At 37.6% G+C, this 12,524-nt stretch overlaps 1 protein-coding gene across 1 annotated transcript; it reads left to right on the top strand.

Moving 5' to 3' along the window:
• The first annotated feature begins 6,043 nt into the window (after nt 1-6,043).
• On the top strand, nt 6,044-11,130 carry tmx1 (thioredoxin-related transmembrane protein 1). Its single transcript, XM_059565879.1, has 8 exons — nt 6,044-6,262; nt 6,812-6,927; nt 7,019-7,064; nt 8,253-8,381; nt 8,608-8,653; nt 9,083-9,184; nt 9,463-9,526; nt 9,819-11,130. Exons 1-8 carry the CDS (start codon nt 6,099-6,101, stop codon nt 9,995-9,997), a joined length of 846 nt encoding a protein of 281 aa, XP_059421862.1. The 5' UTR covers nt 6,044-6,098; the 3' UTR covers nt 9,998-11,130.
• Nucleotides 11,131-12,524: the final 1,394 nt, after the last annotated feature.

The raw sequence follows: 12,524 nt of genomic DNA, 5'->3' as shown, positions 1-12,524 counted from the left end.
TAATTGCTTAATCATTTTTATTCTTATGACAGTAATTGGGTCACAGAGCAGGCTCTAAACTGGGGCCAGTAGTTACTGAGGTTCTCAGAGCAGAGAGTCAGCCATATTTGCATGACAGTCTTCAAGGAGATGCTTAGATCTTGACCTTCTTAAATACAAAATTATGGATCTTATAATATGACAAAAAAATTATATTTGAATTATTGACAAGTGTCATTTAACAAAACTGAATATTATGTGCCATCTACCAGTTCTGAAATAGATTTTTTTAACTTGAATATTAAAGGAGCATTGCGTAGGTTCTGAAATTCCTAAGCGTTACTGACACCAGTGGCCGTTAGAGGAACTGCAGCCAGTCTCATGCTCGTTCTCAGTGCGCACGCTCTTTTTTTTTTTTTTTTTTTTTTACTTACGAGGAGTGTCCGTGGGTGTTTGAATTGTGCTGGAGGCTGGTTGCTTCTTTCCATCCGCAGAGTCCATTTGAAAAAACTATTGCCGCTGCTTACTATAATGGCTGGCGTGCCGTATGGTTGTAAGCCCAAGTAGACGATAACGCGCATGACGTCACATTTTGTGAATTTTCGCGCCAATTCGGGCCCGACTCCTCCACACACAATTAAGCCTACAGGCTGATAGAGGCAACCGTAGTGGACAGTCGAGGTGTCATTATTATTTTTACATTATTTTTGGCTCATACATGTACAAATGAAAACTCTATCTTAAAGATTTTTTTAAGTAAAAACCTCCACATAGCTCCTTTAAACATTTGAAATTTAACACAAGTGATTATTTTTATGGCAGAGTTTTAAAGACGTGTATTTTCAAACAGATAATTTTTTGTTCTGAAATCTTAGAAAAGCAAGTTTAGTTTGAAAAAGTTGAATAGTAAATTAGACACAATTGCACAATATTTAAATAAAATAGTAATAATAAGAAAAAAATATTTGAAACAACTGATGGAGTGCAGAATGTTGTCAAGGTAACATTTGGTAAGTCAATCCCTTTGCCAAGGGAGCTCCAAATTCTTTTTTGAGGCATTAATGCCTTACAACCTTAAAAAAAACACCTAGTAGGGCATAGGGATGCTCACTTCTGTTTGGAATCCGCCCTACTGTAGGTCAGAGGTAATACACAATGAGAGTAAATGACCTCCGCAACATTTTGGCCAGTTAGTAGTTTTCTGGCGTGAGCGTGCAGTTCAAGATCTACCTGATCATGAATCGCCCAGAGGTAGCCTAAGTGACTCTTAAACATTTATGGTTTATATACTTATATGTTAGGTTAGCATTCTCAACATGTGAAACATTTGTCTAAGCCAGTGGTTCTTAACATTTTTTACTCTAAGGCCTCCCTCCTTTCCAAATCAATACATACATATGCAGATATTCTTTACAACTTAAAAGTAGCTACTTAAAAGTACATAAACCTTAATTGTACAGAAACTTTAACAAATAAGCACAAGTCATCCTGCCATTCCAAACAAGACCACAGGGAGATGCCAAAGAACTGCATACACAGATCCACGCAGAATAGCCAAACACACCAAAATACAAATTAAAAAAATTAAACCATTCTGAATGTGTGGAAACTCAGCGATCGGAAGGCAGGTGGATGTCATCAGTGAATAGTTACTCAGTCAGAATAAGCGAATCTGAAGAGTTTGATTCCCATATGTACATAACTAATCCTCAGAAGCTTCTTCAAAACACGCTTCTTCAGTGAGCATCTGTTATAAAACACTCGCTGTACATTCATTTCGACAACTACATGAATATACAGTGTTTAAGCAGAAATATGATGTTATAGCGATTCGTGCACCATGAGTGCAGATACTTTAGGTTTATTTGTGCATCAATAATAACGGACAGATGCCCACCTAGTGTATGACTCCTGGGGCCTGTTTCAATAAGGTGGTTCAACCGACTCTGAGTTTAACCTTGAACTCTGAGTTGACTTACCCTGAGATGGGAAACTCTGAGTTTACCACAACCGGCTTACATTTATATACGTGAGACAGTATATGTCCGTGTTTTTCCAGGATTGCCCTCACAGTTTTAACAAATCAGGTAATGAGCTTGAAAAACACCTATCGTGGTATTTAATATTCTAAACTATGTTGTATTCACCCAAATAAATTCCAGTTTGTTTTGTGTTTTGTCCGTGGGTGTTCTTGCTTAATAATAAATGTTCATATTTTGATTATTGCTGTTGCCTATAGTAACTCTGTGTGTGATTTTTAATTTCCAGAACATTTTAAGCCAGCAATAAAGTATTTTTTAAACAATAAATTACCCATCATTTTGGGTAAAAAACATTTAACCCAACCAGCTGGGTCAAAATAACCCAGCATGTGTTCTGTCCAATATTTACCCAGGGCTGGTTTGTCAAATAAACCAAGCTTGGTTGTTTTTAACCTAGCATTTTTTCGAGTGTAGTTTTGTCATATTATAAGCTTCATACAAATGAATCCAACAAAATTATGAGAGAATTAATGAGAATTAACACCATGTAACCAACATGCCTGCACTGCACACACATGTATTATTGTTTTAAAATATTATATAAGACTGCATCAAACTGTACGTTAGTAGCATAGATATCCTCTAATAGTTTTTATTAATATTTTGCAAGTTTTAGTAATTTTATTGTGTGTTTTGCCATTTTTAAAAACAGTTGTTTTTTTAACATAGTTTTTAATTAATTGTTTTTGTATTCATTTTAGTTTATTTAGTTTTATTCATTTTTGCACATCAAGTTAAACCAAATAAAAATGTTATGAAATGTTACTTTGGTAGCTCAAAAATACAGTTTATTATAAAATAAAATAATGTTTATTAATGAAATCACTTGATTCTTCTTTTAAATCAAATCAAACTTCTACTAATTAAAAAAAAGAAAAGAAAGAAACATCTATTGACCTCTGACCAAACTGTGCTTTTCCTCAAGCTACTGATCTCTAAAGACCTGCAGGGACAGTGATTGTACTCGCAGCAGCACAGTAAACCTACAACAGCTCTGCAACTGCTCTCGCTGGCTCTCAGCTTCAGTCTGTCCATCTGGAGCTGCTCTTGCTGAAGGAGGTAATGCTGAATCTTTTGAAAGATTTTAGAAACCTAAAATATCCAGGCAGAAGGAGAAGGAGTCCAAAATCTGGACTATAAATTGGCTTGGTTTCAGTCCCTAGATTACTCAGTCGACATCCTGGCTTCAGAGATTTAGCATCAAACAGGAATCAATCAGAACTACGCTGTGTGTGGATTTAGTGTTAAATTAATTTTTTCTTCTGTCTGTGTGCACAAGCTGTTCATCATCCATGGTTATATAAAAACTGTAATGCAATCTAATGAAGACAATGCACATCTATAATAGCATTTTTATGAGTATGCCTGTCCATTAGCATATGTGTGTGGCAGTATTTCACAAAATGGAATTTATTTTTGGTAGGTCTGATAATGAACCAGCTCTTTCTATGATGCTGAGAGTAGGCAGCCCCTTGCATAACAGGTAAAAGCCAGTTTCAGACTGAAGATGAGATGGAGAGGATGAAAAATAGAGGGGAAAGTAGATTTCTCTATCCACCTACTCCTATTCATGCTGTCTCTGGCGTTTTCTCTCCTCCCACGTGCATCCTGTCGTGTGTGTGTATGTGTGTGTGCACAGACGTCAGTGAGATCTGTCACTGCATAACACTCCGTACATGGAGATAACCGGATGGAATGTTAGGATATTAAGAGATGGACAGAGACTCTTTTAATTACATTAAAAAAATGAATTCATTTGAGATTTTTCCTGCCCAGATAAATAGGTTTTAAGAACATTTTGCTAACCAGGGTTGGGGGGTAATGCATCATGACATGAGTTATGTAATCAGATTACTTTTTCAAGTAGGCCTAATTAGTAATGTGGTGTGTTACTTTTTGATTTAGAAGAACTTTTTCAAATAACTATCTTTGTTTTCCAAATTGATGACTTACAGTTCCCCTGTCCATGTGTTGAGAGAAATCAGGAGTAAGTGTAGAAGTGTTGTGTGCACTGTAAACAGTTCTAGACTAAATGTGAACATGCGTTTACTCATCTCACTTGCACAAAATAGAATCAGTATTCCTCAAAATTAATTAAAACAATGAAATACAAACTCAGAAAATGACACAAAGCTGCAATAAGTATACATAACACAAATATCCCTTATGTATTTAATTAAACAATATATTTTCAGCTGACCTTTGATTATCCAATTCAACTATACTAATAATTACTTTTAGATAAACATAACATTTCTTATTTTATTTATTTATCCAAAGAGCATTGAACTATATTCTCCTTCATCCTATTCTTCATGCAATCCAGAATGGCAACGCAACTGAAAGGTTTGTTTGCTGTACAGAAGTGAATTTACACTTTCTTAAGCCTAAGGCTTGTGCATTTTACTTTTGGTTTGAAAGGGCTTTATACGTTTCCCCAAAATAGACGTTTTTTATCTTAAAAGCAAACAAGCAAATATTTTATGAATGTTTCTGGAAGAATTTTCTTCAGAACTTTTTTTTTTTTTTTTTTAAATGTATCAATCTCAGACCCAGATTTGTGTTTTTTTATATTAAAATCCACCATTAAATAATTATTATATTTGTAAAAATATATGGTTTATTTAAATCAGTTTATTTCCACCACAATGCATTTTTTCCACTAATAATTTTTTTCCTTTTTTCTGTGTCTTTGGTTACCAAGGAAACAAAATGATCAGTGAAGAGCATGCTTGAGATGAAATGTGAGACATGATGTGTGAGGACACTTGACACAGTGTGTGAATGGAATATTTTTATTGCACGTCATTTCCAATGAGCTGTAATTTTGTCAAATTATGTGCAAGTGTGAAAGTATGCATCTTACATTCAGGATGCATAAAATGCTAACAACGAATCCTAGCTAGAAAGAAAACTGAGTCCAAAATGTTTCAATATATTTTTCGCTACTTTTATGTCCACAACAGAATGTTATCAAACATATCTGAAATGTGGTGTAAATTATGTTTCAGATAAAAAATACACAGATGAGAGCATGAAAAGTTTTCATTGCTTTCATATTTCTGTGCTATTTTTAGCAATGTTAAAGGTATCTTCAAAAAAATAGGCCTGCATAGTACAGCATTTCCAGATGAACCCATAAAAAATCATAATCCTTTCCTCAATACAGTCTAAACAATCACATAACACTCTTAAACACAACACATTTACATTAACATATTCACTGTGGCACAGCAATTATCACATCAGTGCTGTCATTAGCACTCATTTAGTGTCAACCGAGAGTGAGTAATAACAACATCCTTTGAGGGTGTGTGTGCATTTCTGCCTCACTGTGTTTCTTAAGCAAACTGCCAAGCATTCTCTTTTATTGTTCTGTGCAAGCATGCACACACACACAAAATCTCAAAGTTAAATAGCAAAAATCATATTAGTATAATGATTACAACCTTGGCTTGTAAAAAGATAATTAACATAAAATAATGACCTCTAGGGTGCTTCAGGAAATGAGCAAATGAACCGAGTAGACAGATCAGGTAAATATATTAGGCTATAGACTATACCAAAAGTCATAAAACAGCTATACTATAAACTCTTTACTATAAACTAATTTCCTTAATTTTTTGTAGGTATACTTTCTTCGTGCTTTTTATTTTCTCCTAATGGATTCATACATTCAACTCAAGCTTTCAATCACAAACACTGCAGTAAAATCATTGAATGTGCTTTTGCGAACTCGTGGCGCCCCCTTGCGGTCTCCCCTTCCCAAATATTTCAGTAAATAAGTATTGAAAACTTTTTTCGTCAAATTGATTTGTTGCAACTTCAATACATTACTCAAATACAACTTAAATACACTTAAATGTTAATATACGTATACCTGTATCTAAAAATCATTAATCATATGTTGCTATAATATTTTATACACGCAAAAATAATAATTATCTGCCAATGAAAGTTACATTTTCTTTTGATCTGTCAACCGTTATACGCCATGACGTCGACGAAGTGGCTCCGCCTATCGGCGGTACGTCAGAGTCGAGGCGGAAGCGGAAGGCAAGCAGTGGGCGCGGAAACATGGCGTGCACATACATAGGCACAGTCAGGATGACAGCCGGCGCGTGTGTGTTTTCTGCGCTTATCGCAACATGTGTGTTGCTGCAGTCCGCGTCGGCCAATTTAAGAGTAATCACAGATGAAAACTGGGAGGAAATCCTGACGGGAGAATGGATGATCGAGTTGTGAGTTATTAAATTGAGTTGTGCAAAAACGTCTGAGTTTATGTTCATCTATGCATGTTGATTAATTATGCACATGAATCTAAAATATCTAGCTTCAGATTATTACATTACATTACATTACTTCATATTGCAGTGTTCTTGTGCTGGGCTCAGGATAGAGGAAGATCACTGGATTGAGGTGAAAGGCTTAGTTCAACCAAAAACGACGAAGGTTTCATCAGTAACTTCCCCAAATGATTCATTCAAAACCTCATGACTTTCTTTCTCCATTGGAACACACAAGGAGATGTTAGGAAGAATAACAGCCTCATTGCATCTGTATCTGATTGGTGACTGTCATTCTGCCTAACATCTCTACCAACATGACTGAAAGTGATGTCCCCTTCACTGCCCCTCTCTTCAGAAATCTTTAGTTTCCCATAAACACTTCCTCCAGCTGGAGCAATCGAACAAGAGGATTGTAGTTAAATGGATCCAATGGAAAACAAAGAGCCTCTCCTCTGGCTGGGATTGTGTTATTGGATTAAAAGGTTTGTCTGTCTGCTGCAGCTTTGCTCCGTGGTGTCCGGCCTGCCAGCAGCTCCAGCCCGTGTGGAATGAGTTCGCAGAATGGGGAGAAGATTTGGGAGTGAATATTGCCAAAGTGGACGTCACCGAGCAGCCAGGTTTGACTCTGTCTGCACACATCTGATCTCTCTGCTCACCTGATCACCTGCATTTATGATTCTCACACTTGTCTTTCTCAATGTGCTGCAGGTTTGAGCGGGAGGTTCATCATCACAGCTCTACCAACTATCTACCAGTGAGTTTCTTTCCATTTGCATGCATTTAACCCTTTCTTTAGAAGTTAGTGAGCTGGTAATTGGTGATGGATATGATCAAATCAAAAAAGTAAACATAGTTGTGATCCATTGAAGTCTCTACTGTCCTTTTTGATTCATTTAATGCAACTTTGCTAAATAAAAGTATTCGTTTTCTTTTGTTTAGATCAGGGGTTGGCAACCTACGGCACGCGTGCCAACAGTGGCACGCAGAGGGATAATCGCTGGCACGCAAGCAATAAAGAAAACTGTATAATGACGTACAGTTTGATGTAATAACTTCTCATAGTCACACAGCCTGTTAGGAGCTACAAATACTATTAAAGTGTGAGAATTAACTTGCATGGATGCACGTGCAAACACTGCACATACTAGGTGCTTCAGATCAAAGCCTCGGTCTAACAGCACTCGTCAATGTCAAAATCACTGAGATGGCCAATCAGATCAAAGTAGGGGGGGTTTACTGTTCACAGAAGCAGAGCGCGAAGCGTCAGTTTAACGTTAAAGAGAGTGAGGTAAGATGAAGCTGCAAATCAATTAACATTAGTCAACTTTTAATAATACGTTTTACCATAGAAATGTTAAATGACCTAAAGCTATATCCAGTGATGAAAAATTTTCTGAAATATGGCCATTTTGAGAGAAAGAAGGGGGGGGGGTAAATTGTCTCTCTCTGCAGACAATGAAGCGATTTTGCCCCTTTGTTGTTGAGAAATATAATGTAGCGATTCAGTATCGATTAATAAGAGTAGCGTGACAACACTCATAGGTTTATGAGCTTCTGAATGCTACTTTTTGCACAGCACGATCTCAGATCTCTGTGTGCGAGTGTTGTGTGTGTGTGTCTGTGTGTGCACGTTCATCAATTAAAGCAGTGCATTAACGTTGATTAAACGTTAAAAAAACTTTTTTATCGTATAATAAAAAATTGTGTATGTACCGTTAAAATACAGAATTATATCGGGGTGTGGGGGGGGGGGGGGGGGGCTGTGCACACTTGGCACACTTGGCACAGTGGTTAACCATAAAAATAAAAAATGGCACGTCATGCCGAAAAGGTTGCTGATCCCTGGTTTAGATAGACAGACACCGGCAATCATCTTGTTTACGTCTGTGTGGTATAAAGGTGGTTATAAGTGGTTAAACATGGCTGTTCACGTGTGTTGCAGCTGTAAAGATGGTGTGTTTCGGCGGTATCAAGGAGCCCGATCTAAAGATGATTTCCTGAGCTTCATTGATGAGAAGAAATGGCAGAGCATAGAGCCGCTCTCTTCCTGGTTCGGCCCCTCATCCTTCCTGTGAGTTCATGCTGTGTGTGTGGGTGTGTGCTGGGGTGGTTTCAAACTGTATAATAATGCAATAGCTCTGGGCTGTATCTCCAGGAAAGGGAGTTTAGAGAATCCACAGCATGTGGTTAATGCTGATTCACAAGTTGGCTCACTTTTAATGTAATACTTGCAGGCGATTTTTCCATTTGATTGGATACAATTTCTGTGACTAACTGACTGACTTTTTCTATTTTAGGATGAACGCAATGTCAGCCCTCTTCAAGTTATCCATGTTCATCAGGGTGAGTGTGTATCCCTATTAATATTTAACTACTGCATTCCTGTCAGTTTCAGGAATTCAATTAAATGATAGTATGTACACTATTTTCCTCGCGGTTCATTGAATAATATAGATTTATAACTTACAGGGACAAATAATTTCGAATTCAAGCTAATGGTGAAGGAACCAGCAGTAGACACTGAAAGATATAGCCAGACAGTCAATAATGCAAAATAAACCCCCGTAAAGTGGAGGTGACTGTATTATTATTCTGCAAATGACAAAGCATAGTGTAAGCATAATTTAAAGCCAGAAGATATATGTTTGTTTAATGACTCAATGCAAAAAGTATATTTAATTGTAAACACCTGACCTGATACCTTTATAATGTGTTCAGAAGGCTTTTCATGCAGTAATTAAATTTTTATTTTTTTTTTACTTTGTGTTTCAGCATTGCCATAATTACTTAACGGAGCAACTGGGCGTCCCGGTTTGGGGCTCATACGGGATATTTGCTCTAGCAACACTCATCTCAGGATTGGTCCTTGGATTGGTGAGAAAACACACTTGTATTCAAATGTTAAAGGTTGCGTATTTTTTAGTTGCTTTTTAAGTCATTTGTGCTTTTGATCAGATTAATGGCTCCTTGCTAAATTACTGTATTACTATGTTTTTAACAAATATTACTAACCCCTTACTAAACTTACTAACAGTTGTGCAAACAAGAAATGTTTCAAGTATAAATTCGATCTAATTTTGTTTGCTTTTACATCATTAGTTTAGAACATGCTAACACTACATGCTAATGTCTCCTTGATTTCTTTCTCTCAGATACTGGTTTTCATCGCAGATTTTGTGTTCCCATCACGGCGGTTTGCCCCAGATTATCACTACAGTAAGTGTGAATGTTTATTTGAACCTGCCCGCTTGACTACAGGAACATGTAATGTACCTGAGATTCAATAAACTAAAAATAACATGACAATAATAAAACTGCCGAAATGACGCATAAATGTTCCTGTGGCTCAAGTGGTAGAGCATTGCGTTAGCAGCGCAAGGTTGTGGGTTCGATTCCCAGGGAGCACATGTTAGGTAAAAACTGTTAGCCTGGATGCAATGGATGCACTGATTTGGATAAAAGCATCTGCTAAATGCATACATTTAATTGAATTTAAATGTTTGTGTAGGGAAACTGCCTGCTGTACAGGCTCGTCTCCTGCAGCAATTGGAAGATGAACAGGAAGCTGACGGAGAGGAAGAGGATGATGATGATGATTATGGTGGAAAGACTGAAGAGTGGCGGCGAGAGGACGGACCCGATGCACTCCGGAGAAGAGGTGTGGGTGTGCCTGAGGAGGACACCTAGTGGACTGGAGAGGAACTGCCTCTCGCTCACTGTGCACAAAACCACCACACAAACCACAGCGCTATGCTCATTGAGCTTGATGATGTCACGTGTGATGTCATAGCTCCCTCTGAAAGGTTGATGTGGTTGTGCTTTTCTCTCTTTCTTGCCGCTAGTATGTATTTTCTCTTTTCCACCTTTCTAGTTTTAATTATTACACTCTTTGCTATGCAGTATCTCCAGAGTGAGTGTGTGTGTGTGTGTGTCAGAGGAATGTTAGGACTTATGTTAAGGAATTTCACGACTCAGTTAAAATATTCCCCAAACAAATATTGAGCAAAACAGCCAAGATCAAACAACGACATCACTGTGAATCTGTTGTAAATGAGGCTTTTGGGAATATAAAAGATTTTTGTGCTTTACTTTGTGAATATTTTATTATTTGAGCTTTTTGGATGCCTGTTGTATAAAGCCAGAATGGTCAGTTTTTTGTTTTAAACTGTTTTTCTTCCATGTAGAGTTTAGCTTCTTCTTTCTTTTTCCTTTTTTCCCCTGTTTGGTTTCTGTTTTATTGAAGTTTTGGATAACTAGAAAAGCCTGAATTAGCACTTGTTTATTAATGTGTGTATGTGTGATGATTGATTATTATTTGACACCAAAAGACACTTTTATTAGTTTGTGTCAGATACGACATGATTTGTGTTCTTATAATTTGCTTTATATTAGTTACTCTCATACTCTCATAATACTCTCATTTTCCACACCCTGTTTCTTTAAATTTAGTTTCTTTAATGACATATAGGGTTATGATGTTAATTGTAGCTTGTGTGTTATGTTATGTTTCAGTGGATCTTAGGATGTATCTTGGTCTTCCAACTTTTTTTGGATGCAGTTTATTTGTTCCCCTTTTAGTTCTAATACTTTTCTTATAATCCTTACTATATAAGTTTGACCCCTGACATTTGACTGATCCACTAGAATTTAAGTGCTTCTCAAGGTGTTCTGCTCTTTTGTCCACAGCAGAACAATTCTAACGTGTGAATGTCTGTATTTACTCTATTACTTAAAGTGTGTGTTTGAGAGACTGGTTTTGGAAAGTTTCTGTGTTTGAGATGGTGTGAATCTGGACTGTTAATAAACAGTTTAAAGCTGCAGCGCTGAGTATTTTCACAGACCTGTAATCAAAAGGAGTCTGAGGTGCCAATATGTTGGCCTGTATTTGACATTTTACATTTCAAAAGTCAGTAAGGTGCTTTAAAGTCCCTTATACTCTCCGAGGCGGCATTTATTTTATGTAGATTACAGTAAAAACTAATTTTGTGAATGATCTTAACAGTGTAAAATAACTGGTTTCTATTGTAATAGATTTTAAGTGGAATCTATTCCTGTGATGGCAAAGCAGATTTTTCGGCAGCCATTAATCCAGTCTTTAGTATCACATGATCCTGCATTTTTTTCAAAGAATTATTTATTGTAACCACAGATTCTTGCTAAATATATATATATATTTAGCAAGAATCTAAATAATTCTTTGAAGCTACTCTGGAAGCTGATGAGAGTAGCATGGAAGGCCCAGAACATCCCCTCAGAATGGAGCCGTGCAGTGACAACCTTCATTCCAAAAGAACAAAATTCCCGCAACATCAACCAGTTTAGAGGCATTGCACTGCTAAACGTGGAGGGAAAAATATTTTTTTCTGTGGTGGCCAAGCGCTTAACCAATTACCTCCTGAGCAACTGCTACATTGATACCAGTTGCCAGAAGGCAGGCGTCCCAGGGTTCCCCGGTTGCGTGGAACATTCAACTATGATCTGGGAGCAGATTCAGACAGCCAACGGAAAAACAAGATCTGCACGTAGTTTGGTTGGATCTGGAGAATGCCTATGGTCTAATTCCCCATCAGTTAATCACTTTTGCCCTGGAATTCTTTCACATAGCACCCAGCATTCGGAACCCTCATCTCCAATTACTTCAGCAGCTTCACGTTTTGTTACGCAACACAGGAGGCAACGTCAGGATGGCACCACCTAGAGAAAGGCATCGCAATGGGTTGCTCAGTCTCTCCCATCCTCTTCACAGCAGCCTTTGAAATCATTCTCATCGGTGGGAGACAGATGGCTTGAGGGGTGAAAGGACCATCGGGCCAACGACTGCCAGCCCTGCGAAGTTACATGGATGACGTAACCATCCTCCTTCAAACAGCAGCCTGTACCAACCGGGTAATGAAGAGGTTTGAAGAACTCCTTAGTTGGGCCAGGATGAGGATAAAACCAGCTAAGTCCCGTAGTCTCTCCATACGTAAAGGAGTCAGAAATGATCACATCTCTTTCACAGTGAACAGTGAGAAGATCCCAATACTAGCAGAACAACCCGTCCGGAGTCTTGGGAAACTTTATACTGCTGAGTTGTCAGATAAGCATATGGCTAATACAGTAATGTTACAACTCACCGAAGGTCTGACGCGGATTGACAAGAGCCATCTTCCAGGAAAATTTAAGATCTGGTGCTACCAATTCACCTTATATAGGCGGCTAATGTGGCCTCTCA

This window comes from Carassius carassius, chromosome 14, assembly GCF_963082965.1.
Source record: "Carassius carassius chromosome 14, fCarCar2.1, whole genome shotgun sequence".
Lineage (NCBI taxonomy): Eukaryota > Metazoa > Chordata > Actinopteri > Cypriniformes > Cyprinidae > Carassius > Carassius carassius.
The sequence above is the reverse complement of the archived record's forward strand: the minus strand, read 5'-3'. Positions and strand labels throughout refer to the sequence as shown.

Bases quoted from the DNA above. Each gene is read 5' to 3' on its own strand.
- tmx1 (XM_059565879.1), top strand. From the start codon at position 6,099: ATGGCGTGCACATACATAGGCACAGTCAGGATGACAGCCGGCGCGTGT. The intron at 6,263-6,811 runs GTGAGTTATTAA...TGTCTGCTGCAG, and splicing joins GGAGAATGGATGATCGAGTT to CTTTGCTCCGTGGTGTCCGG. The intron at 8,382-8,607 runs GTGAGTTCATGC...TTTCTATTTTAG, and splicing joins TTCGGCCCCTCATCCTTCCT to GATGAACGCAATGTCAGCCC.